Raw genomic sequence first — 23,282 nt, 5'->3', positions numbered from 1 at the left:
TTCAAAAAATACAATTTTGAAAATGCAAAAACACTTTACCCCTAAAGTTTTATCTTTGTTAATGCCGTAATAATGATAAAGCTTTTTAATTAATATTTGGTTGTTTTTTTTGTTTTCTTGAAAGAAAAATTAGATAAGATAAATATTTATTTTGTATTTGATATATTTTAATATTATTAAAATATTTAATTGTATTTTAATTTTTTGAATCTAATTATTCTTTTTAATTAGTAAATGTTTTGGTTTGAAGAATCTAATTTAGCTAAATTAAGTTATTCTTTGCGCGCGTAAGACTCTAACACGTATACGCGTGCGTAGAACGCGCCTTAGACACAGGTAAAATTTATATTAAAAATATGTGGTATTCTATTTTACGGTATTTTCAAGAAATCCGATTTTTTTTATTTAACCCTTTCGCGACTGAGTTAAAAACTTCTATATGACTGCGCGTAAAATAACGAATTTGTATCATGAACAATTGAAAGGCCATAAAATAAAAACTACTTGTCAGAATATAACAAACTAGACCTTGTTTTTTTTGTTAAAGAATAATATTATTTGAAAAAATCTCATATTTGAAATTAAAAAAAAAAAAAAGTCACGTGATTGAAAAAACAACATATTGAATAAACAAAAGTATATAATTTCTTAATTTAATCTTAAAACATTTACAGATAAATTCATAAACATATAGTTTTTAATATTAAATAAGATAGGCATTTATAGTGGTGATCAAACAAAAAAAAAATTAAACAAGTTTGATAATTTAATCAAAAGATATCTAACTTTTTGTAAAGACACCAACAAATTGGAAATTTCCTTCTAATAAAATATATACACATTTGGCTTGAGAAAACATTTTATGTATGAATAAACATACATAATATCTTTTTAGGAATAGTCCAAAACAGTATGATAAATTTGAAAACACTCATCAGGATGTAACCCAGGTTGTGATGGACAGAAATTACAAACAAAAACAGTTTTCAAGGGATGTCCTTTGGCGGTCAGTTTGCCCTTTGCATAACAAACACGACATCTTTTGTGGTGCCTATCATTATTGCCTGGCTTGCCTGGTGGCAACATTGAAGGAAAATGCCTGCCAGTAAGTCTTTCAAAATCCTCTCCAACAACAAGACAAGGGTTGTGAGGGATCTCAGGGGTTAGTGAAAATATCAACTTTATGTTACTCATCAAAAAATCCAAGTATGAAATGTGCCTGCCAGTACTATGTGTATAAATCTTTTGTGAATTTAAAGCACATTGAAGAATTAGACGAAAAGCTAATTTCTTGTACCATTTATAGGATTTTCGAAGAGCCTGAATTCTATGTAATTGCTGGTCTACCCGGTCAACACCACCCATATGCACATTGTATGACTTGACCATTGATGGTTTGAGTATAATGTTACCATTTTTATCAGATTTTCCTGTTTCCACCATCACTGGATTGTGGTATGTTGACAGCATGTAAACAACTTTTTGTTTGTTACCTGATTTGTCTTTAGTTGCACGATATTTGCAGGCTAACATTTTATTGTCTTCGTTGCGAGTTTTGTAAAAAGCAGCAGTGCCTTTTGCAAGTTGATCATTTAATATCTCTTTGCTGTAGTGTTTACGGTTTGCGCGAATAGTTCCACAAATATAAGTCCTCTTGGACAAGAGGTAGCTGGCAAGAGAAGGGCTTGTATAGTAATTATCAGTAAAAACTATATGACCTTTATTTAGAAATGGTCCCATCAGCTCTATTGGTATACGTTGGCTTGAAGGCATTGTAGAATTTTTGTCATCATCATACATCCCAGTACCACAATACACTAAGAAATCAAGTGTAATACCATCAGCTGTAGTCAACTCATATACCTTTATTCCAAATCGTGCTCTTTTTGTCTTTATATATTGACGAAAATGTAATCTGCCCTTAAAAAGAACAAGGGATTCATCAACACTCAAGTGTTGTCGTGGACTGTAAACTTTTCGACAACGCTCTCTGATCATATTGACAAATGGTCTGACCTTATGCAATCGATCTCTATTAGGATCATTAAGATTAAGATTGGGATCATTATTGTTATTGAAATGAAGAAATTTGAGGATAACTTTGAAACGGTCTCGAGACATGGTTTTTGAAAAAATTGGAGTCCAATAAAGATCATCGGTGGACCAATACATGTTCAAATTTGGTTTATGTACAATACCCATTAATATAATTAGACCAAAAAAGGTTTTCATTTCAACTACTGTAACAGCTTTCCAATTCTTAAGGTAAGAATTATTGGCCTTTTCAGGGTGTTTGCTCAAGAAATCTTTGCAGTATTGGTTACTTTCAGAAACAATATGTTCTAAAATAGGATTGGTTAAGTAAGCTTCAAAAAAGTCAAGAGTACTGTCTCCACTTATTCTAACATTTAGACCTTCAGTGGAAAAGAATGGAAAAGTGTCATTAGATTTTTCCTCATTATCAGCAGCAACATGCTCCCATTCTAGCTGCAATTCTGTTTGATCTGGAACAACACGATTAATGAACTGTTGATGTGATCGACCACCACGAACACGAGGAAACCTAACCCTAATCTGGCCTCGGTTAGGTTGTAGATTATAACAAGCTCCTCTATCTACAATAGCAACACGATCAAAAGAATGTAAACCACTTACATTTCTACTTCCACCTCTGGTTCTCACACGCTTCTGGGGCTGTGAAACATTATAAGATAGTTGTTGAGTTTCATAACATTCTTTTTCACCATCAGATTCTAAACTTATATCACTAGATGATTCCTCATAAATTTCTTCTTCAGTTTCAGATTCTATAATCAGGTCATTATTTGCTCTCTCCTCAGATAAAGAAATATCATTGCAGAAATTTTGATTTTTAGGAGTATTTGTGGTGGATGGTGAAAGTAAAACTAAATTTTGAACTGGTAAATCTTCAGACAAGGGTAGTAGTTCTTCATTTGCATAATCTAAAATACTTTCAGAATCACTAGAGTTATCAAGATCAATATCAATATCACTATCTACATCACTATCATCAAACAAAATATCAAGGATCTCATTCATATCAGTATAACTTGTTCGCTTTTTAGCCATTTTTCAAAACTAATTTTTGATCGATCTATAAATGCAAATAACAAACGGTTTGAAGTATCAACTTAAGAAATTATTCCTTTTTCAGATATATATTTAATGTTTTCTCAAACCCCTATAGATGTTCAGGAAAATTTAAAATTATTGATGGACCGCCAGGCGGTTCACACGTCATTTAGGAACAGATTTTATGCACCGTGGTGCGGGTCACGCGTCAGGAAAGGGTTAAACCATAGTTTGCACGCGTAAATGACACTTACATGCGTAAGCGCGCATAAAAATTATTTTTATTAGTAAATTTAAATTTTTTGACCCAAAATACGATAGTATTGATGTATCGCATGTTTATATATGATAATATAATCTTTGCCGTTTTTTCACTTTTCTGACTCACTGTGCGTCGGTCCACATTTACAGTCTTTGATGGTCCATTTTTAATTTAGTTGAGCATTTTTATTATTTTTATGATTTTTAACGAAGCATTTTAGTCAAAATACTTTTATGTTTACTAGTTTATCTAGTAGTGCAAAAATAAACATAAAAAAATAGCTAAACTAAAGCGTTTTTAAAAAAAAGTTTATATCATGCAAATAATTTTGAATGTGTAGTTTAACTCTTCTGCAACATTTTTCATTTTAGTCTTACCTGAAGGATGCAATAACCAGCAATGCACATCCTGCGTAGACGAATATTACAAATTAGTACTTCCAAACACCGCAAGTCTGTGTTTAAAAAAGTGTCCAGACGGTTACAATCCAATCGCTAAAATTTGCTTAGGTAAAAAAATAAATAACTTTATTTTTTTTACTATTCACTAAAATAATTTTTTTTATAAAATGTTTTTTTTTTTTTTCAAAGCTTGCTCAGATTCTCGGTGTGCTTCTTGTAAATCTTCCATTGCAGAATGTGATAAATGCCTCCACCCTTACCATTTGTTACTTGACTCGTATAATATATCACAAGAATGCGTGCACGAGTGTCCCACTGATTATATAACACAGAAAGTAAACGAAACAAGTTATTGCGTAAGAAGTTCTAAAATAGGTTACAAAATATTTTTTACACATTTAAAATAGAAACAACGAAAAATTTTAATTCTCGTATTTCAAAAACTCGGAAACTCTTTCTAATTGTTTTTTGTAAGAAAATCAGAACGTTTAAAATCTTTCTTTTAAATTACAATAAAAAAACTTAAAAAGAAATTAGAACTATTTTATTAGCATGTCCGGTACCCAACTGTAATCAATGCACTTCACCAGACTTTCATCCATTTCACAGAGGATGCGTTGAGTGTTCAAATGGTTTTGTATTGTATCGAGGTTCATTCAGCGATCATTGCTACCCAACATGTCCTTCTGGGCACTTTAAAGAAAAAGATCTCATGACAAACATAACTGTTTGTTCACGTAAGCTTTTTTTTTTATCACATACAAAATACATTCGCTTTTCAACTAAATAATTATACCATGATAACTTTAAAGTAAATTATTTTTTTGTTGTTGCTGATTTCTATATGGCATAGGTTGTGAAACAGCATTTTGTAAAGAATGTTCGAACCTGTCGACATGCATATCTTGCATCGAGCCGTTCGTATTAGACTTCGCCACTGGAAAGTGTCAACTTTGCCCCCTAATGAAACAATATAGCTATAAACAAAAACAATGCATAACTCCAGGTGAGTAGTAATTTAAGCTGTTACTGAAATAGTTGATTGAAAAAAAAATCAGTTAAACAGCAATACTGAAAGCAACATACGGATTACATTGGGAAAAAACAAGAATAGTCTTATATAATTTTATTTTTTTAGTCTCAAGTTTCGAACACCCTGGTCGCCATTTTACATATGGGTTCAGTCTTCAAAGTTATTAACTTCCTGTACTATAAATATTCATACTTTTTACCCAACGTAGTCCAACTTTTTTGAATCATTCGGACACCAAAAACAATAAATAAATTTAGATTTTGTGACTTTCAAAACGGGAATCCTTTTTTGACTTGATATCCCTAAATAACAGGATAAATATTGCCCAATATAAAACATCCTAATATAAACTTTATATACCGTTAATATAAAATTTATAGACCGTTATATAAAATTTATAGACCGTTAAAAAAACAACAAAGTATTATGTATAAAAATATATTTTTAGATATGGACAGCCTAATCTCCGACTTTGAAGTAAACATTGTTGAAGAAAGTTAAAAATCAATCTTTTTTTATTATCATTACATACAAAGACATTAAATTTAATTAATAAGCAAAAAAAAAAATATTTTCTACAATTAATATTACTTAGTAATAAAAATATAATACTCCAACTGTGATAATAATTTAGATCAATACACTTAATATAATAATTCACAATATTAAAACTGTTGTAATAATTTTTTATAATTGTAATAAAGCTATTTTTTAAAACTGTTATAAAAAGTTATATTCATTTATTTGTAAGTAGAAATCAATCAACGAAGCACTATTTTTTAATGTTATTATATATATGCATATGTATATATATATGTATGTGTATATATATATATATATATATATATATATATATATATATATATATATATATATATATATATATATATATATTTCAAAACATTTTATTTTATTTGAAACCACGATACATTGTACAACTGTTATCTCAATTTTGAAAATATTCTGTCGACGTCTTTTTAAAAAAAAGAGGGCTGAACGGCTGGTTTTAAGTTGTTTAAGATAGGTAACTTACAGAGATGGTGCAAACTTAAAATTTTTTAATATTGATACTGTTATCAAATAATAATGTTTTACAAAAAATTACAGTCATCTGAGCCTGGGAACAATATACACCTGAAAAATCGTGACCAACTGTCCCATATGTGGAAAGAAGAAAAAAAAAAGCTTTTTTTTGTAGTATCTTAAAATAGATTAAAATTCATAGAAAAAATTAATTTATCAAAAAAAATTTCATTTAAAAAACGCAACCAAGGAAAGTTCGGAACCCCCTCTATTTGAGGTGGTTTTTCAACTTTACAAGGTCATAACTTTGAAACGTTAAAATATTTTTTTTACTAAATCAAAATTTTACAAATGAAATTTAGTCGCGCTCATACTAGTAGAGTTTTTTTTATCTCCTAATGAGGGTATATCTTTAAAACTTAGTTTAATGGTTCTGAGGTCAGCTGGTAGTAAGGTTTCTTGAACTCTGTGGTAGCTCTCAGAGAGGCTGATTCTATCAGCTCTAATATATCTAAGTATTAACAGTGCCATGCTGCACAAGGATGGTATCCCTGTTAATGCTTTTGGTGCAAATTGTCGAGGCCACATAAAGAGCCCTATGTTACAAATTAAGGTTAATTAACAGGACTGAGAAAATTGCAAAGCTCATTGCTTAGGAGGCCGTGTTCTTTCTATGAAGGAGTCGAATTCTCTTTAAACTTAAATGATGCCAAAATAACCCAAAATATTGTACATAAAAAACCATCCCCACTACGTAACTGCTTTAATATATCTTTTACTAATATTTGTGGACTGCGAAGCAACCTTTCATCAGTTAAATCTTACCTATTGAAAAAGTTCACCAGACTTGCTTGCTCTTAGACTAATTTAAATTCTGCTACTCCTTCTTCTGATCTTAGCACTGATGGGTACTATCCTTTGATTTGCAAAGACTCCAATACTCACATGCCTAACTTGGGGGTATATATATGTGCATATGTATCAATTCACCTACTTGTCATGAAATCAGGTTAGAATCCTTTGACCATTCTTTTATGTGCCACCGCTTAGCACCTCTTCACTCTATCACCTCATTCTTCTCCTCTGCCAATATTATTTTTATTGGTCACTTAAACACTCATCACACTGAATGGTTTGGCTTTAACGCCACTGACCCTGCTGGCACTAAAGCCTATAACTTCTGCATTTTTCAACCACTTACTCAGATAGTTAACTTTGTGACTCGTTTTCCTGACAACTCTAATCATTTACTTTCATTCCTTGATATATGTCTGGTCTCTGATCCGAGCTTGTGTTCAATTTCTCCTTTTTCTCCTTTAGACAGTTCTGTCCATGCAATGGTCTATTTAAATCTTTCATCTTGTACTTTCTTTTTGGACTCACCCTATCATTGCATTACTTACTACTACCCTAAAGCTGACTGGGATTCTTTTGGTGATTTTCTTCATAATGGTTCTTGAGCTGATGTCTCAGCTAAAAAATGCGCCTCCTACTTAACCTCCTGGATTCAAGCAGGAATGAAAACTTTTATTCCATCTAGTTGGTTCCAAGTCAAGCCAAATTCTACTCCATGGTTTTCACCCTCTTGTGCAGCTGTTATATCTGGTGGTAATTCAATCATCTTTCTCAGGGGAGCAACTCTCTTGAGAGCAAGTCTTGTTTTCCGGCCTGCTGGAAAATGACATCTGTTGTTCCGATTTTCCAACACTCTGGTGAACATACTGACCCCTCCAATTATTGAGTCTTTGAGAAACTAATTTCTCAAACCTCATCTTGAGTCAAATAACTGTCAGACAATCAATACGGTTTTCAATCCTCTTGCTTTGTGGTTGCCTTGTTAATTGCTGTGACTGAAAGATTTTATTGTGCATTAGATTGAAGTGGAGAGGTTAGGGCTTTTGCTCTTAACATATTCAAGGCTTTTGACAAAGTTTGGCATGTTGGTCTTCTCCATAAGCTTGCCTTACATGGTGTATCTGGGACAGTTCTTGAGATTATCAAATCATTTCTTTTTAGCCGCTTTATTAAAGTTATCCTTGAAGGTCAACACTCTTCTTCATTTCCTTTAACTTCTGGGGTACCTCAAGGTTCTATTCTGGCACTGTTTTGTTTCTTATCTACATTAATAATCTTCCTGACAATCTTATATCTAAAGTACTTGTTTTGCTGATGAACCTTATCTCAATGTAACAGATTTGGGCTCACAGTGGCTTGTAAACAAACTCCAACAAAACTCAGTTACTGCAAACAACTATCGCCTATACTAATGAACGGCAACCCTCTCACTGAGTCCTCTTCTTTATGTCTTCTTGGATTATTGTTTACTACTAACCTTTCATGGAAACCATATATACAATCGATTGCCAAATTAGCATCTGCTAAGGTTGCTTCTCTTTATCATGCTCGCCATTTTCTCTATACTGATTCCATTCTCTACCTCTACAAATCTCTTATTCGTCCCAGTATGGGATACTGTTATTATATTTGGGCTGGTTTTTCTAATGATGCTCTTTCTCTTCAAGACAAGGTTCAAAAACGCATTGTAAACATAGTTAGACCCACTCCATCTGTTAAGCTTGAGCCTCTTTCCCATTATTGTAAAGTTGCATCTCATTCTCTTTTCTACAAATATTATTATGGTCACCTGGAAAATAAAAATATGAAAAAAGATTCAGGGTTGTCATTGGACAAGGACTACTACACTTTTGTACTCTTACAACAAGAAGAAAAAATTTAACAGAAGAACTTGACAAAGGTAGGGCATACCTTTTATTCTTGATTTAATATATCAAACTTGAAATTTAGAAATTTATATAAAATATTTGAGATATTAAAACTGAAAACAGGGATGTAAATTTCTTTTGATTTTAAAATACATTAAGTGCCAAACTTCAGTGCTAGGATTTTCAGAAGTATTGCAAAAAAAATTTGAGGAGGGAACTAAAATCAAGATTGCAGCCAAAGGTTAAGCAATTACCGTTGAACAACCAAAAAGCTCTGGAAAAGCGCATTTTTCAGTTGAAAAAATCCCAATTTCAGAAATAAATAAATTTAAAAACACTTGTGGATTTTGTAATAGACAAAGTTCTTAGCATATTTAGAAAATTAAAGGGAAGAGACTAATTTGAAAATAATTTAATAGAGAAATTAAGTGAAGAAAGTTTTTAAATGATCATATTAATGTTACAAAAATAATTTTTGAAAATGGTTCCAGACAATTGGTTTATTGTATAAACATTAAAGGACTTGTTAAGACAGTAATAAATGAGTGAAAATTGTAAAAAGGTTTCTTTGGTTTCCATCTTTAAACAATAAGACATTTTTTTCAGATAAATTAATTTTTCCAATTTTGATCTATTTTAAGATACTACAAAAAAAAAACTTAAAATTTAATTTTTTTCTTCCTTCCACATTTGGGACAGTGGACAGTTCCACAGTGGGTCCCGATTTTTCAGTTGTTTATTGTTCCCAAGCTCGGATGACTTTAATATTTAGTAAAACATTCTTATTTGATACCAGTATCAATATTAAAAAATTTTTTGTTTGTAATAGCTCTGGAAGTTTCCTATCTTGCACACCAAGAATCTATGACCTGCCTATTTAACTCCCTTATTTTAAAAAGATGTTGACAGAATATTTTAAAAATTTAGATTATAATCGTACAAAGTACCATGGTTTTGAAAATGCTAACCATTTCTGGTGGACATTTTTTTTCAAATAAACTATTTCTACTACAATGTGTATAGATAATAAATACCTTTTACATAAATTGATCATCAGACATTTCTTCGTCAGTTTGTTCGTAATCACTATCATCTGACTGCGTCTCCACAGAGTGCTTCTTTTGTTTAAGAATATCTCCCCACATAAGCGTCTCTTTGCAAAGTGGACAGGTTCCCAATATCGGAATAATATAATCATCTTTTTCTTTGCTTTGTTTAAGAAATAAATCTGCTAAACACTTTACATGCGAGGTATGAGTGCAACCTTCAACAATGCAATTGATAAGCACATTTTCATTATTGCTCTTAAATTACAAAATAAAATATAAAACACACATGTTAAGTAAGAAAAAAATGCTCAATGTCCTTAAAGAACAGCGTAAAAACTAAAATAACTTAAAGAACAGAGTACTCACTAAAACAACTTAAAGAACAGAGTACTCACTGAAATAACTTAAAGAACAGAGAACTCACTAAAACAAATTAAAGAACAGAGTACTTACTGAAACAACTTAAAGAACAGAGTACTTACTGAAACAACTTAAAGAACAGAGTACTCACTAAAACAACTTAAAGAACAGAGTACTCACTGAAATAACTTAAAAAACAGAGTACTCACTGAAACAACTTAAAGAACAGAGTACTCACTAAAACAACTTAAAGAACAGAGTTCTCACTTAAATAACTTACTTAAAGCGTGTACACGAAATAAATGTGAAAGTAGAAAAACAACTAAAAAAAGTACTCCTCAATTTTTATTTCGAACCAAGTAATAATTTTAATACAATAATATAAGAAGATCAAACATTAAAAAAAAAAAAAAAATTTTCTTGCGAGAATCCAATAAAATTTTGAGCTTTTGCTTTTTTTGCATAATAAGAATCAAAACTATTTGATGCTTTTTTAAATGATATTTTGATATCTTTAATGTTTCTCCAAAGCTTTTTTGTTTTTTTCATTTTTTTTTTTAATAATAGCCCAGTACTTTTCAATAACTATCAATTCTGGGCAGTTTGGAGGGTTTTCTGTTTTAGGCACAAATTTCACATTATTCTTTTTATACCATTCCATAGCTAGTTTACAATAATGATTTGAAGCTAAATCAGGCCAGAACACAGGTCTGTTATCTTGTGATTTAATAAGAGGTAAAAGGCATTTTTGTAAATATTCTTTAACATATACAGCAAATATTTTTTTGTAAACATTCTTTAACATAGACCAGAAAGTGTGGACTGAGAAATATAAGGTGCTGATTTTTTGCCACAACTGCAAACAGCTTGCTAAATCAAAGCTTTTTTAGCGATGTTGTCATGTCTCATGTATTTAAATTTCTTATCTGCTTTTCCTTTTTATTTGGCAATATAATAAAAAGCACCAGGAATTTGTTGATGATCGTACTTGATATAAGTTTCATTGTCTTCAATAATACAAAAATTTTTAGAAATAAAATTGTCATACAACTTTCTGCCGCGAGTTCTTGCACTTTTTTGTTGAGTTTCAGAACAGTTGGGCACTTTTTGTGCTTTGAAAGAATGAAAACCATGTTTGTTTCTAACTTTTGCAACAAAACTATGAGAAAATCCATATATTTTTGCGCGTTCCCTTATTGAAAGGCTTGGGTTATTCTTAAAACTATTAACCAGTTTTCTAACTAGTTTTATATCTTCGAAACCTTCCTTTCTTCCACCACCAGATTTGCGTTTTATCGATCTTGTTTGAGAAAAACGTTGAATAACACGTCTAATGTCTATGGATGTATTTGCAACAATTTGCTATCGAATTGTAGCTACCATTAGGATTTTGTAAATATTTGCGCATAATTTTTTCTCTTACATCTTCTTTTTTTGTCATTTTTAAAACTAATTTCAAGTTAAATCCAAAAACTAAAATATTTTTTTGAAACGACAACACATTGTAAACAAAATACAAAACAATTTAAAAGAATTTAATACAACCACTGAAAAAAAAATGACGTGCTTATTCTTTCACATTTATTTTGTGTACGCACTTTAGCAAACTTTTCTTCTGTGTAGGTAATATCAATATATCAATGCATCAATAAGTTCACACACACACTCACACACACACACACACACACACACACACACACACACACACACACACACATACACACAAAACACGCACACACACATACAAAAGAATTTAGTAAAAAAATGATTGATTAATTAAAAAAGTTTATTAATTAAAAAAGTTTAAAAAGTTTAATAATTAAAAAAGTGATTAATTAAAAAAGTTTAAAAAAAAAGCACAAACTTATACCATCTTCTTTTAATATTTATATAGCATGAAAACATATAACATTTATGTTTAATGCTTAAAAACATATAACATTTATGTTTAATGCTTAAAAAACTTTTGATATATGCAAAAAAAATTTAAAGAGAACATTTTTCAAGACTTTGATAATAGACAACAAACTATAATTCTATTTTATAAAAAATAATAATATTTTATTAACAAAACTGTAATTATACTTTATTATTCAACAAACTATAATTATATTTTTTTAACAAACTATAATTATATTTAATGAAGACAACAACTATTGTTTAACATTTATATGTAAAAATTTATAGAATTTTTGTATCAATATTATGTTTAATCTATTTTCTTAAAAATAAATTTATTTCAAAACTTATAATAAAAAATAAGATTAATGACAAATTACACTTTAAAAATACTCAATTAAACTAAACGGAAACAAGTTCTCTAATTTAAAATATAATTGTGTGACTTTTAAAGTAGGAGAGCACCGTATTAAAACTGAAATTACTACTAAAAAAAGTACAATTGTCAAAGATGCAACATTTTTTGATATTTGAGATATATCAGCAATAATAAAATATATCAGTGCATAAAAAGCAAATCAGCCACCTGCATTAGGATTGGATGCAGCATCAATGATTGATGAATATAAATTTAGTTAAGAGTAGTAAAAAAATTATTTTACTAACTTGTTGCGTGCAAACTTTAATGACATGCAAACTTTAACATTATTTTAGCATTTAATGCGCTTTAAGTCAGATTATTCCAAATCTTTATATATGTGAAAAAGTTTTTAGATCGCAAACCTTCTGGAGCAGTAATATAATCTTACAATCTTTTTCTTTGACATAAGAGTAAACTGCCAGACTATATTACAACATAAGTTAGTGTTATAGTGTTATCAGCAAACATGCTTTTTATTAAATTATAGGTTTTGTAAAGATCATTAGTGAGTTATAAAAGTGGGTTTATTGTTTTGAAATAGATAACAACAATTTAAAATATGGTAGTCAATTATGCAAACACAATCAGAGATGGTCATATCCAAGTTTACTATTATTCCTGCATTTTTATCTTTCAGATTCATCAGTCACAAGAGATGCAATTCAGTTTGACATTAGATGAATGGACGCCAATGAAAAAAAGAAAAAATTCCAGAGTTAAGAATAATATAATAATAATAATGAACTTAATATTTGGATAAACGAATTGTTTTTGATTTACTGCAAAGATAGAGACGGAAGAGGGGTAGGCATAGCAATATACATCAGAGAGAACATTATAACAATTAAAGTGATTATATCTCAGCTTATTTAAACTTCCACTAAACAGCTTTGATGCATTATCAAGTATAGTCAAGAATCCATTCTGTTAGGCTGCATTACTTCATGACTTTAACCATATAATGCTCACTAAAACAATTTTACAGTAGCCAAAAACTCTCTTATCAGTATTGGGTGCACAATAATTTTTGATTTATGGAGATTCTAAATTTAGATGTACACAATATAAAGACATCAATGTAGGTGGTGATGTATCAACAGGAGGTCACATGATGAACAAACATTGTAGCGATATAAAATTTAAGACATACTTAGATGAATGTCATTTATGCCAAATAGTTACTTTTCCAACTTATTAACACATACATACAATGTTATTTCTAAAAAACACTCATGACCTAGTAATCACAAACAAGCCAGATAGGATTTTTGAACTGCAAGAAGCCGATTCATTAGGATATACACCAGAAGTCAATTTCATTGTCTTATTACTGTATCTTTTGTTGTTAGACTCAAGACTTTAAAGTTGCAATATATTTAAAAAATGGTGAATTTTTAATCTGTATCAAATGAAAATGAACTATTAAACTCTGTAAGCATGTTTGAAGGTAAAACAGCTAACAAAATGTATAAACTGTTCATTGACAAGTATAACATAACAGTAAAGAAGAAGAATCCAACTACCAACATATCATTTAACATAAAAGAAGAGTTGTCAATCACACCAGAAGTCATTGTAGCTGTTGAAGCTAAACACTAATTATGGGCTAGATACCTCTAGTCAGGACAATCTTCCTCTCTGAAATCAAATTGCAGCATAAAGAAACATGTAAAAATAGTAAAAGAAGCCAAATCAGCAATGCTCAGTTTTGATGAAGATCATCTTCATCATTATATCAAGATCATCTAAATCTGAACCTAAATATCTTCAAGCACACGTCTGTAGCAAACAGAAACTTCACAACCTTATTTGCTCATTTGAAGATGAGGATGGAGTAACCACTGTTGATCACAGTTTAATATGGCATATCCAAAACAATTGTTATAAATCCATTTTTACAATCAAACCTATAAGTGAACCTGTAAATGAACATGTGTGTGATGTCACTGAAGACTTTATCAAACAACCAGCAGCAGTAGATAAATTAGCAAATCTAGTCAAGACAATATCAGTGGGATATGACAGTATACATCCCCAAGTAATAGGAAAATATGCTTTAGCATTTGCTGTCCAATACACATCAATTTACAAGCACTCCATCAACTGCTGATCTGCCCTGGATCATTAGAAACACTCAAATGTCATGCTTCAAAAAAGGTAATAAACAAAAAATTCATTAATAAACTAGCATATCCTAATGATTTTGTCTTGATAAGATTCGCTAATTTAAAAACAGTAATAAACAAAAACCCTCACATATACATTAGGGTGATGCTATTTTTTATTTACTCATGAAACCTTTTCCATAACATGATTAAATCTATTCTAAGAGCAGTTTAATACAAAATAATGAAATATTATAAAATTTTATTAGGTCAAAAAAAAAAAACTTTATAGAAATAAGAAAAAAATACTTATAAGGATTACTATAATTATCCTTTATTAGAGAATATTTATATAATTTTTAAATAAGTTAAAGTTAATAGTTATCATATTATAAATTTAGCTTAACTATAATTGTTGGAGTAGAAACAAAGTACTTTTATTTAATTTTCTAATTTAGTTATAAATATGGAGCCTCAAAGAAAAAAGCAGACAACTCTAGACCATCATGTTCAAAAGGATCGAAGGTGCTTTTGGTTTTAACTGCTTCATATGGATTACGAACAAAAAGCTTGGCTATTCCAGTATATAAAGACTACTCCAGAAGTTCGACACATTCAAAGCTACTGTCACCATTTAGTTGACACAACTAAATGGTGAAGGATTTGGAGCAGTTCTGGAATATGAAATTTAGCTTTCCATCAGTAACCAGAGCTGGCATCACAAAAAAATTAGACAAACTTGGGGTTGAATATAAAACATGTTTGAAGAGAAATTCAACTATGGATTTTCTTATGCCATTTAATATTCTTGACAAAAAAAGAAAAATGAAGAGCAAACAACAAATATTTTATAATCATCAAATGGCTGATAGAAAGAGCTGCATATCCACCAGTCAAAAAATTGTTGGGCATCCTAATAATAGGCAATTGATACTAAAAAACCAGGATCTTGATTATCTAGAGCAACTATATACAAAACCAAGCTCTCAAAATGATGATGACTTTGACGGTTTTTAGTCTTTGTTCGAACCACCCAAAAGGAAACTTAAATTAAAAGTGAGAAACAATACTTCTCAAAATAAAAATTACTTTTTTTGCAAATATATTTACTTTGTTTTTAATTTAAGGCAATGTCAGTTGCTGTGATGTGCGCAGAAGCTGGAATCTCTACACACAAAGAAGCTAGAGTAACTCGCTCATTAAGTTATTTCCATGATGGTATTCCCATTCCACATCAATCTTCTATTTTTAGAGCTGGTAAAAGGTTGCAACTCATAACTCTTTTTAAACTTAAGGCAATTTTGTCAATTGAGACATCCTTTATCTTACATTTTGATGGGAAAGTTGTGGCATCAAAAACTCATTAAGAAAGTGGAACATATGGTCATTGCCTTTCAGTCATAGGGACCAATATTTTGGCCTTAAAACACTACATACTAGTGGAACTTCTAAAAATTTCTATTTACCAACACCATCGAGATCACTTTGTCTAACTGATTTTAAATTTATGAAGAAACTAAAAGATAAGTACCCACAATTGAAAGAATCATATAATGGTTTGCATGAAACACCTCATCCTCCTTTAAAACTTGGAAAGATGATTTAGACTATTGGCTAGGTTTGTTTCATTAAACTTTTTCTTTTTCAACATCAATGATATGTTTGAAATATATATCCATATTGTGTGTGTATTTTTTTTTTCAGGTTATGCATTGCCTTTAGACATTACTTGGATAAGAATATTTTACCCAAACTGGAGCTACCAACTAAATTTGCCATGTTTCACTCAGCAAGGTGGATCAGTAAAGTAATTTATATCTTACTGGGCTACTTTCTAATCCCTAAAGAAAGGCAATCATTGAAAAAATTAGCTAAGTCTATTAGCTGTTCTTGGTCACATGCATGGTTTAAAATGAAGGAGGAACCCATTTGGGCGAACCTGAAAGAGTTACAGCCTAAGAAGCTCTGAACAGACATATTCTTGGTGTTGAAGTCACATTAAAAAATGTGCAGAGAACGAATGAGATTGCTGAGAGAGGACTCCAAACTATAAACATTCGAGCTTACCAGGCTAAGTCTGATGATGCTCTTGAGAAACTTTTCTTAACTGGAATGTTTACTTAAATGTCTTATCAACAACAATTATATTCATAGTTTGTACAGTAAAAAAAAATTTGAATATTTTCTCATTTCAATAAAGTAATTTTTTTTTGACATTTAACTATTTTAACTATTTTTTATTAATTGTGTTTTGAACACAATTATTCATGTTTAAGAAAAGGTTTCACGTAGTATTTAAAAAAAAAGTTATTATAGCATCACCCTAATATATATTTGGGTAGGTCATACTCATGCATGTTCTAGCTTTGATTCAGTATGTCACTTTTCCAATGTACTCATAAAGCTTGAGTTCAATGGTATAGTTTTTGGCGGAAAAATTTCTATCAGGAAAATGTTATTCTTTTCTAAAAATATTGTGTTTTTTTCCTAAATGTTGACTATTTGTTACAAACGCACATAATGACTATTTAAAATATTGATTCTTTCAAATTAATTGCTATTTCTGCATTTTTACCTTTCAGATTCATAATATATCGAAAATAGAAGAATAGTGTCATTAGATAGTAAGAAAATTTATTAACACTAATCTAAGCAATTATATTGGAGGTTCTAGTTTCTCAAAATTGAGTTTCCAAAACTATGCAATTGCTTGCAGCAATGTCTTGATCTGCAACAAATGAAAAAATACTAGCATATAAAAATAATCCAGGTAACTTCAATGCAAAACATTTTTTCTAATGTTGCCCATGAAATTGCAGAACAATGATTTATTTCTAACACAGAGTTTAAAGAGCCTATAGTTTGTGGTACTAAAGCTATAGAACTAAAATTTGTTCTATAGCTTTAGTACCACATTGTCAGTGCAGACACCAAATACAAACTTATTATAATCATTTTTTATGCTAACTATAGCTTCATTGATGATTTTGAAGCAGTTTTCTGCAGTTTTTTTTTCTGATCCTGAGTCAACTATGTTGTACAGATAACTCTTTTTTCCATCATAAAATGAGTGAGCAATTATTGGGTCATTCTGAATACTAGACCATCCATCTTGACAAATTACCAAAGTGTCTTTGGTTTCCAATTCGTTCTTTATCCCAGCTGACAGATCATCTTAGACTTCATTTAATAGATCTCCACCCAGTTTCTTTCGGCTTGGTGGGACATACCCAGGACGAAGAAGAGAGCAAAGTTTCTGAAACTCACAATTTTCCACTAAATTAAAAGACATGTTAGAGCTGAAAAAAATCAGGCAACTTGCTTGTCTATGGCATCTTTCTGATCATTTGATGTTCTAACTACAAAGTTATTTAAGTAACTACTTTTAAACCTTTTTGCTGGTGTGGAGCTGGACATAATAGATCCTTCGGAAATTGAAGTATCTGACTCATTTGACAAGAGGCTAATATTGCTCATTGAGCTTCCAGGTCTTGGTTCTTATTCATCAGTGTCCTTCTTTCTCTCTTTACACTTCTCCAAATGAATACGAACTCTTTCAATTTTTCCACTAATCTTCTCTGAACAATGGTCACACTGAACACTGTTTTTGTCCCCTTCTATCTCACTGACCTCCTTCCACTCCCATCCTTTCTTCCTTCCACCTCCGAATGGCATTCTTATAAAGACTTTTTTATGAAAAATACACATTGCATCGAAATATGCAAGTTAAATATACTTAATGCTACACAGATAATAATACTGTTTGAATAAAAGTTTCTTGAGTAATTTGTAAGATAGAACACAGGCCTGACTTTGATATGGTTGATGAAAGCCACTGAGATCACTGAAAGTATATTGTAAAAAATACTAAAACTATTTTTTCAGAAATATTTCAAAAAAATCATGTCTTTTAAAAATTTTGATTCTTATTAAATACTATATTCTGATCATATCCATATCCTCTTTTCAATAATAATTACCTTTTAATTAGTCATAATTATGTTTAAATGTTTTCTGAAATAAATAAACCACAGAAAAAAACCAAGCAAAGAGAATCCTTTAAATAAAATATTATTTTAAAAAAACCAAAAAAACCCGGGTTTTTTTAGGTATTTTTAACTGGGTTTTTTTGGGTGGGTTTTTTAATGCCAACCCTGCATTATACATTAGAGTCTAAATCTGAAATATGTAAACCAGCATAGCAGTGTGCTATTGCATTATTCAACTGGTTAATGGAAAGAGGTAAAGATCTTAACCTCCAACTAATTGGCAGTGATAATACAAATGAAATGTCTGGATGGAAAGGTGGAATGCTTCCTTTTGTTGAAGAACTTCTCAACCAAAAACTTTTTATATCTTTTTGCTGGCTTCACATTAATGACCTTCCATTCCGCCATACTGTGGAAAAACTTAATGGGTCAACTTTTTCAGAAAAAACTTTTTCAGAAAATTTATGCTCATCAAAAGTCATTATCGTGAACACTTAACTGTTAATTAAAGCAAAACTTTTTATTTTAAAAATAAACTTTTTTTAAGGATAAAAAGAAGTTTTTTATAAATAAAAATGATCATCAATTTTTATCTAAAGATTAGTAAAGCAAATATCTCAAAAAATTTTGAATAAAACAATACCTCAAGATTACAGATTAAACAACATTTCACTTTATTTGAAAGATTTTGTGTTTTGCCATGTAGTGATTCAAATATTTTATCTTTTTTAGACTCATTGCTTCTACATGCTATATGACCTTTGCCATGTTGTGTTTTTATCACTTTATCTCCAATCTTTGCAGACTCAATATTTCCATATGCTATAGGAATATGCATAGGAGGAGGTCTTCCGATTGGAAAATCACATATATACTCTTGCTTTAGCCACTGTATAGTAAGAGGCAAACGCTTCCAAGGTCCAACATTAAACATCTCACTTAGTATACGAATTTTATATGCAAACACACTTTCATTGCGCGATTTGTTAGCGAGGTGTGACAGTCGCTTTGATATTTTAGGATTCTGCCAAGCCCATTCAAACTAAAATCAAAAAGTAATTTTTATTAAAACCTTTTTTAAAGGAAAAAGGTTTTGAATAATTAAAATGTTCACCTGTAATGCAGCACATCTTGTTCTAAAGCCATGGATTATAAGAACCATATCCCTATAACATTAGTATTTTATTGTTGTAGCTTTTTTTCTTATATTTTTAAAAGTCTTGTTTAAAGTTGAGCACACATTTAATAAAAAAAAATTCCACAAATAAATTTTTTTTAATTTTTTTTTATAAATAATCCATTATTTTTAATTTTAAAAAAAATTCATCTTTACAAACTTTTTATTTATTTATTTATTTTTTAATTTTAATTAAATTAATTAAATTAATTTTAATGTCTCAGTAAACTTTTAAACTTTTGATGAGTTTGAATTAATTTCTTTATCTTAAAACGTGAGATACTTTTAAATAAAACGTGAGATACTTTTAATTATAAACAAAGCTTGTAAACAATTAGTAGTATTTTAAAAGTAAATTAATAAAATTAACACAAAAACAATAATATATTAATTAAATCTATTAAATCTTTAAAGTTTTCTCAGCTATTTAACCATCATTTTTGCTAATTATATGTTGGATTTCTTTAGTGACATTTGTCAGAGACAAAGAAATTTTTTTCTCCTTCTTGATGTACCTTTTTATCTTAAGGTTGTACTGGGTTTTGGAATTTGACATTATAATAAATTAATAACAATATGAAATTTCAGCAATACGAATTGTTTTAACAAAATGACTGAACAGCAAAATATCACTTTAAAAAAATAAAATTAAGTTATGCCTAAATTTATTTAAATAATTATTTAATTTAAAAACCAAAAAAAAGCGAAGTACAAATGTGTAACTAACCATGGTCCTCTATTATGACCAGTCTTTAAAGCTCCACCTTTAATTTCTCTGTTATGTTGCCTGATCCTCCTTTCTGGATTCACAGTAAAACCTATATAAACACTTCCTTTGTATTTGGGATTGATGTTGTATAGTATGTAAACACCATAAAATGAATCAGTTAATTTGATTTCTTCATTAACTTCATTCTCCATAACTCAGCATCAGCCACATAAATCTAAATTATTTTCAAAAGCCAAATACGTATTTATTAAATTTATCTTTTTTTATTTCTTTAATTACTTTTTGATTTATTATTTACCATTCTATCAGTGTTGTCAAATTATGTTAACTTATGTTAAATTAAGATAACTAGAATTATTATATCCAACACAAGAAAAACTGTAAGAACATTAGGATTGAGCATCTCAGAAAATGGATCTCGTATGCAAAAGCATGATTTATTAAATAACGGTCTTAACATTGTTTAACCTTAAGGGTTTATAAAAAAGATGGACATTTTAGCTCAGTTTGACAAAATTGCATTATTTCTCAACACTTAACTTAGAAACAAGTATTCAGAACCTCTAGTTAAAAATGAACATTTTCATTTGGCAAATAGTCTTAAAAACTTAAATTAAGTTTTCTTTTAAGACTAAGTCTTAAAAAACTCAAATGTTTTATTATTTAAAATAAAAATGACGTTTAGAGTAAAACTATTACCATTAACCGGGGTGACTTCGGACTGCATTGTGACTCAGGACAGAGCATTACTTATTACTCTACTTTCCTTTTCTCTAGTTTCTTTTAGCAATGGCCATGAAACTACAAATGTAAACTAAACTTAAAAGTGTTGTATGGAACAAGCTCTAAAGAAGATATAGAAAAAAGCTAGAGAAGATCACAGATGAGCAGAGGAGATCACAGATGAGCAGAGCAGATGAGGTACTCATTGCTCAAATGCTAGAAGCTGTTGCCGATTGGGGTTTTCCTATTGGAAGATTAGAAGTCAAATGATGGCTTTTGATTTTCTCAAAAATCGTAATGGGTCAAACAGTTTCAATTTGCAGATACCAGGAAATGACTTGTTAAATTCTTTTATGAAATGAAACAATATTTCTGACAGAAATGCTACTAATATTAAACAATTGATATCAAAGTTAGGAGTTGAAATGGTAAATAATTTTTTTGATGAATTTGAACTAATGAACCTCTTGGTGATATTCAACCTTTAAACATATTTAACTTCGATGAGACAAACATTTCAGATTCCTGGAAAAAAATTTGTTTTAGTTCGAAGAGGAAGACGTGTGAAAAACATTCAAGAACATAGTAAAACTTCAATATTCTTATGTGGTGTGGCTCTGCTTCAGGAGTACTACAACCACCTATGGTAGTTCATAGAGTATCGAACATTTATAAAGGTTGGGTAACAGGATAGCCACAGGGAACAATATACAGTTGCACATGCTTCTTGCCAAACATTCAACATTTAAATGGACCCAAGCTTTTTTTAGGAGATAACTTCGCCTCTCATTTTAATCCATTGTTATTAAACTTGCTAAGGAGCATACTGTTTACTTTGCAATGTTGCCACCAAATGCCACACATTTAATGCAGCCATTAGATGTATCTATCTTTGGTCCAATAAAGCGTTTTTGGAAACAAGTACTTTATGAGTGGAGAAAACAAAGCAGAAAAGCTGGATGCTTTACAAATAACATTTTCCAGCACTATTAAGAAGTTTATCAATTAAGTTGCAAGACACAGTGTGTCAGAATTTGGTTTGTAGCTTTATTACATATGGGCTATATCCAATAAACCGTATAAAGGTTTTAAAAAGAATTCCTGAATACAACGAATCTAGTGTATCAACAGCATCCATTTTAAACGATATGGTTACAACAACAGCTAATGTCTCATTGTGGTGCATACAAAACAAAAAAACCCATGGGCAATAAATTGAACATTGTATCTGGGGCAGTTTTAAATGTCGTTGAAGATATTGAAACTGATCTTTGTTTCTTCTGTGAAAAAGAAGATAATGACAAAAACAATGAAATCAGTGAAGAAGAAGAGGAAGTTTTAATTGATTGGATTGGTTGTGAACGTTGTGGTATCATTCAAAGTGGAAAATGTCATGTCAACTGATTGCATTGTATGCCCAAAACTAAAAATTTATTTTTAAATTTTTTTTAAAAAACAATGATTTGCATATGATTTACTTTTACAGTTGTCAATAATTTAAACAAAATAAGAAAGATTAGTAACTGTTTCTTCATAATTAATCATTGTAGTTTTATCATTAATTATATGTATATTGGAAATAGTTTATCAATAGTTGTTGTTGTTTTTTTGTTTTTTTTATTTGAAAAAAAAAAGTTTTAATTAAGCAGCTTTTTTACATAGCTAAACAGTCATTTTAAAATCCTTTACGTTGAAATTTCAACTTTTAAAATCTCAAGCTTCAAGTGTCCGAAGTCAACCTATTTCCAGATTTTGATTTTTTAATTTTTAGACTGTTTTTTTATGCTAATAACATATTGGAAAGCTGAAAGCCAAAATATCTTCATGTTCTTTATAATTACAGTGGTACGTTCCACGAAAATATTTCCATTTTGTTTGGATTTTAATGAAACAATTAAATATTTTCTTCAAAAATTGTTTTCTTTGACAACAAAATTTGACAAATTTTCTTTGACAAACAGCAAGAATTTATGCTTTACTTTTCGAAAAATCAGTAAAGATTTTTGACCTATTCTTTTTTACTACCTTTTTGATCTATTCTTTCAACAATTGGGACATATAAACATTTTTCAACTTTCGTCTTATTTTCTTTTGTTAAAGAGTTTTGTTAAAGAATAAAAGTGGATATAACAAACAAATTTATAGTTTCTTATGATGTTGAAAGCCTATTTACAAATACTTTATTAATAGGAACCATAAATACGAATTTGTTTTCTAAAGACAAAACTACTTTTAATTTATAGTTAATTCCCATTAACTCGAACCTCCGAGGAACCAAGGAAAACGGATCGACT

The 23,282-nt window shown here is 29.8% G+C and overlaps 2 protein-coding genes across 3 annotated transcripts in view; one reads left to right on the top strand and one right to left on the bottom strand.

Annotated features, from left to right (window-relative positions):
• LOC136088922 (proprotein convertase subtilisin/kexin type 5-like) overlaps positions 1-5,358 on the top strand; it is a 15,939-nt gene extending 10,581 nt beyond the window's left edge. Inside the window, exons 4-8 of the mRNA XM_065814094.1 lie at positions 3,727-3,864; positions 3,946-4,131; positions 4,308-4,493; positions 4,610-4,762; positions 5,238-5,358. Coding sequence (XP_065670166.1) covers positions 3,727-3,864; positions 3,946-4,131; positions 4,308-4,493; positions 4,610-4,762; positions 5,238-5,290 — 716 coding nt within the window. The 3' untranslated portion in view covers positions 5,291-5,358. The remainder of the gene's footprint in view (positions 1-3,726; positions 3,865-3,945; positions 4,132-4,307; positions 4,494-4,609; positions 4,763-5,237) is intronic.
• LOC136088923 (structure-specific endonuclease subunit slx1-like) lies at positions 4,208-23,282 on the bottom strand. Of its 2 annotated transcripts, XR_010642644.1 has the most exons (6): positions 20,263-20,554; positions 19,473-19,524; positions 19,002-19,400; positions 9,570-9,839; positions 4,982-5,091; positions 4,208-4,716 (listed from the first exon to the last, which is right to left on the bottom strand). XR_010642644.1 is itself a non-coding variant. In XM_065814095.1 (5 exons), exons 1-4 carry the CDS (start codon positions 20,454-20,456, stop codon positions 9,573-9,575), a joined length of 912 nt encoding a protein of 303 aa, XP_065670167.1. In that variant the 5' UTR covers positions 20,457-23,282; the 3' UTR covers positions 4,208-4,716; positions 9,570-9,572. The 2 variants fall into 2 exon arrangements, 1 of the variants encoding a protein (XP_065670167.1); XM_065814095.1 differs by lacking the exon at positions 4,982-5,091 and having other exon boundaries at positions 20,263-23,282.

Source organism: Hydra vulgaris, chromosome 12, assembly GCF_038396675.1.
Source record: "Hydra vulgaris chromosome 12, alternate assembly HydraT2T_AEP".
NCBI lineage: Eukaryota > Metazoa > Cnidaria > Hydrozoa > Anthoathecata > Hydridae > Hydra > Hydra vulgaris.
Note: the sequence above shows the minus strand (reverse complement) of the source record. Positions and strands in the feature narration are given on the sequence as shown.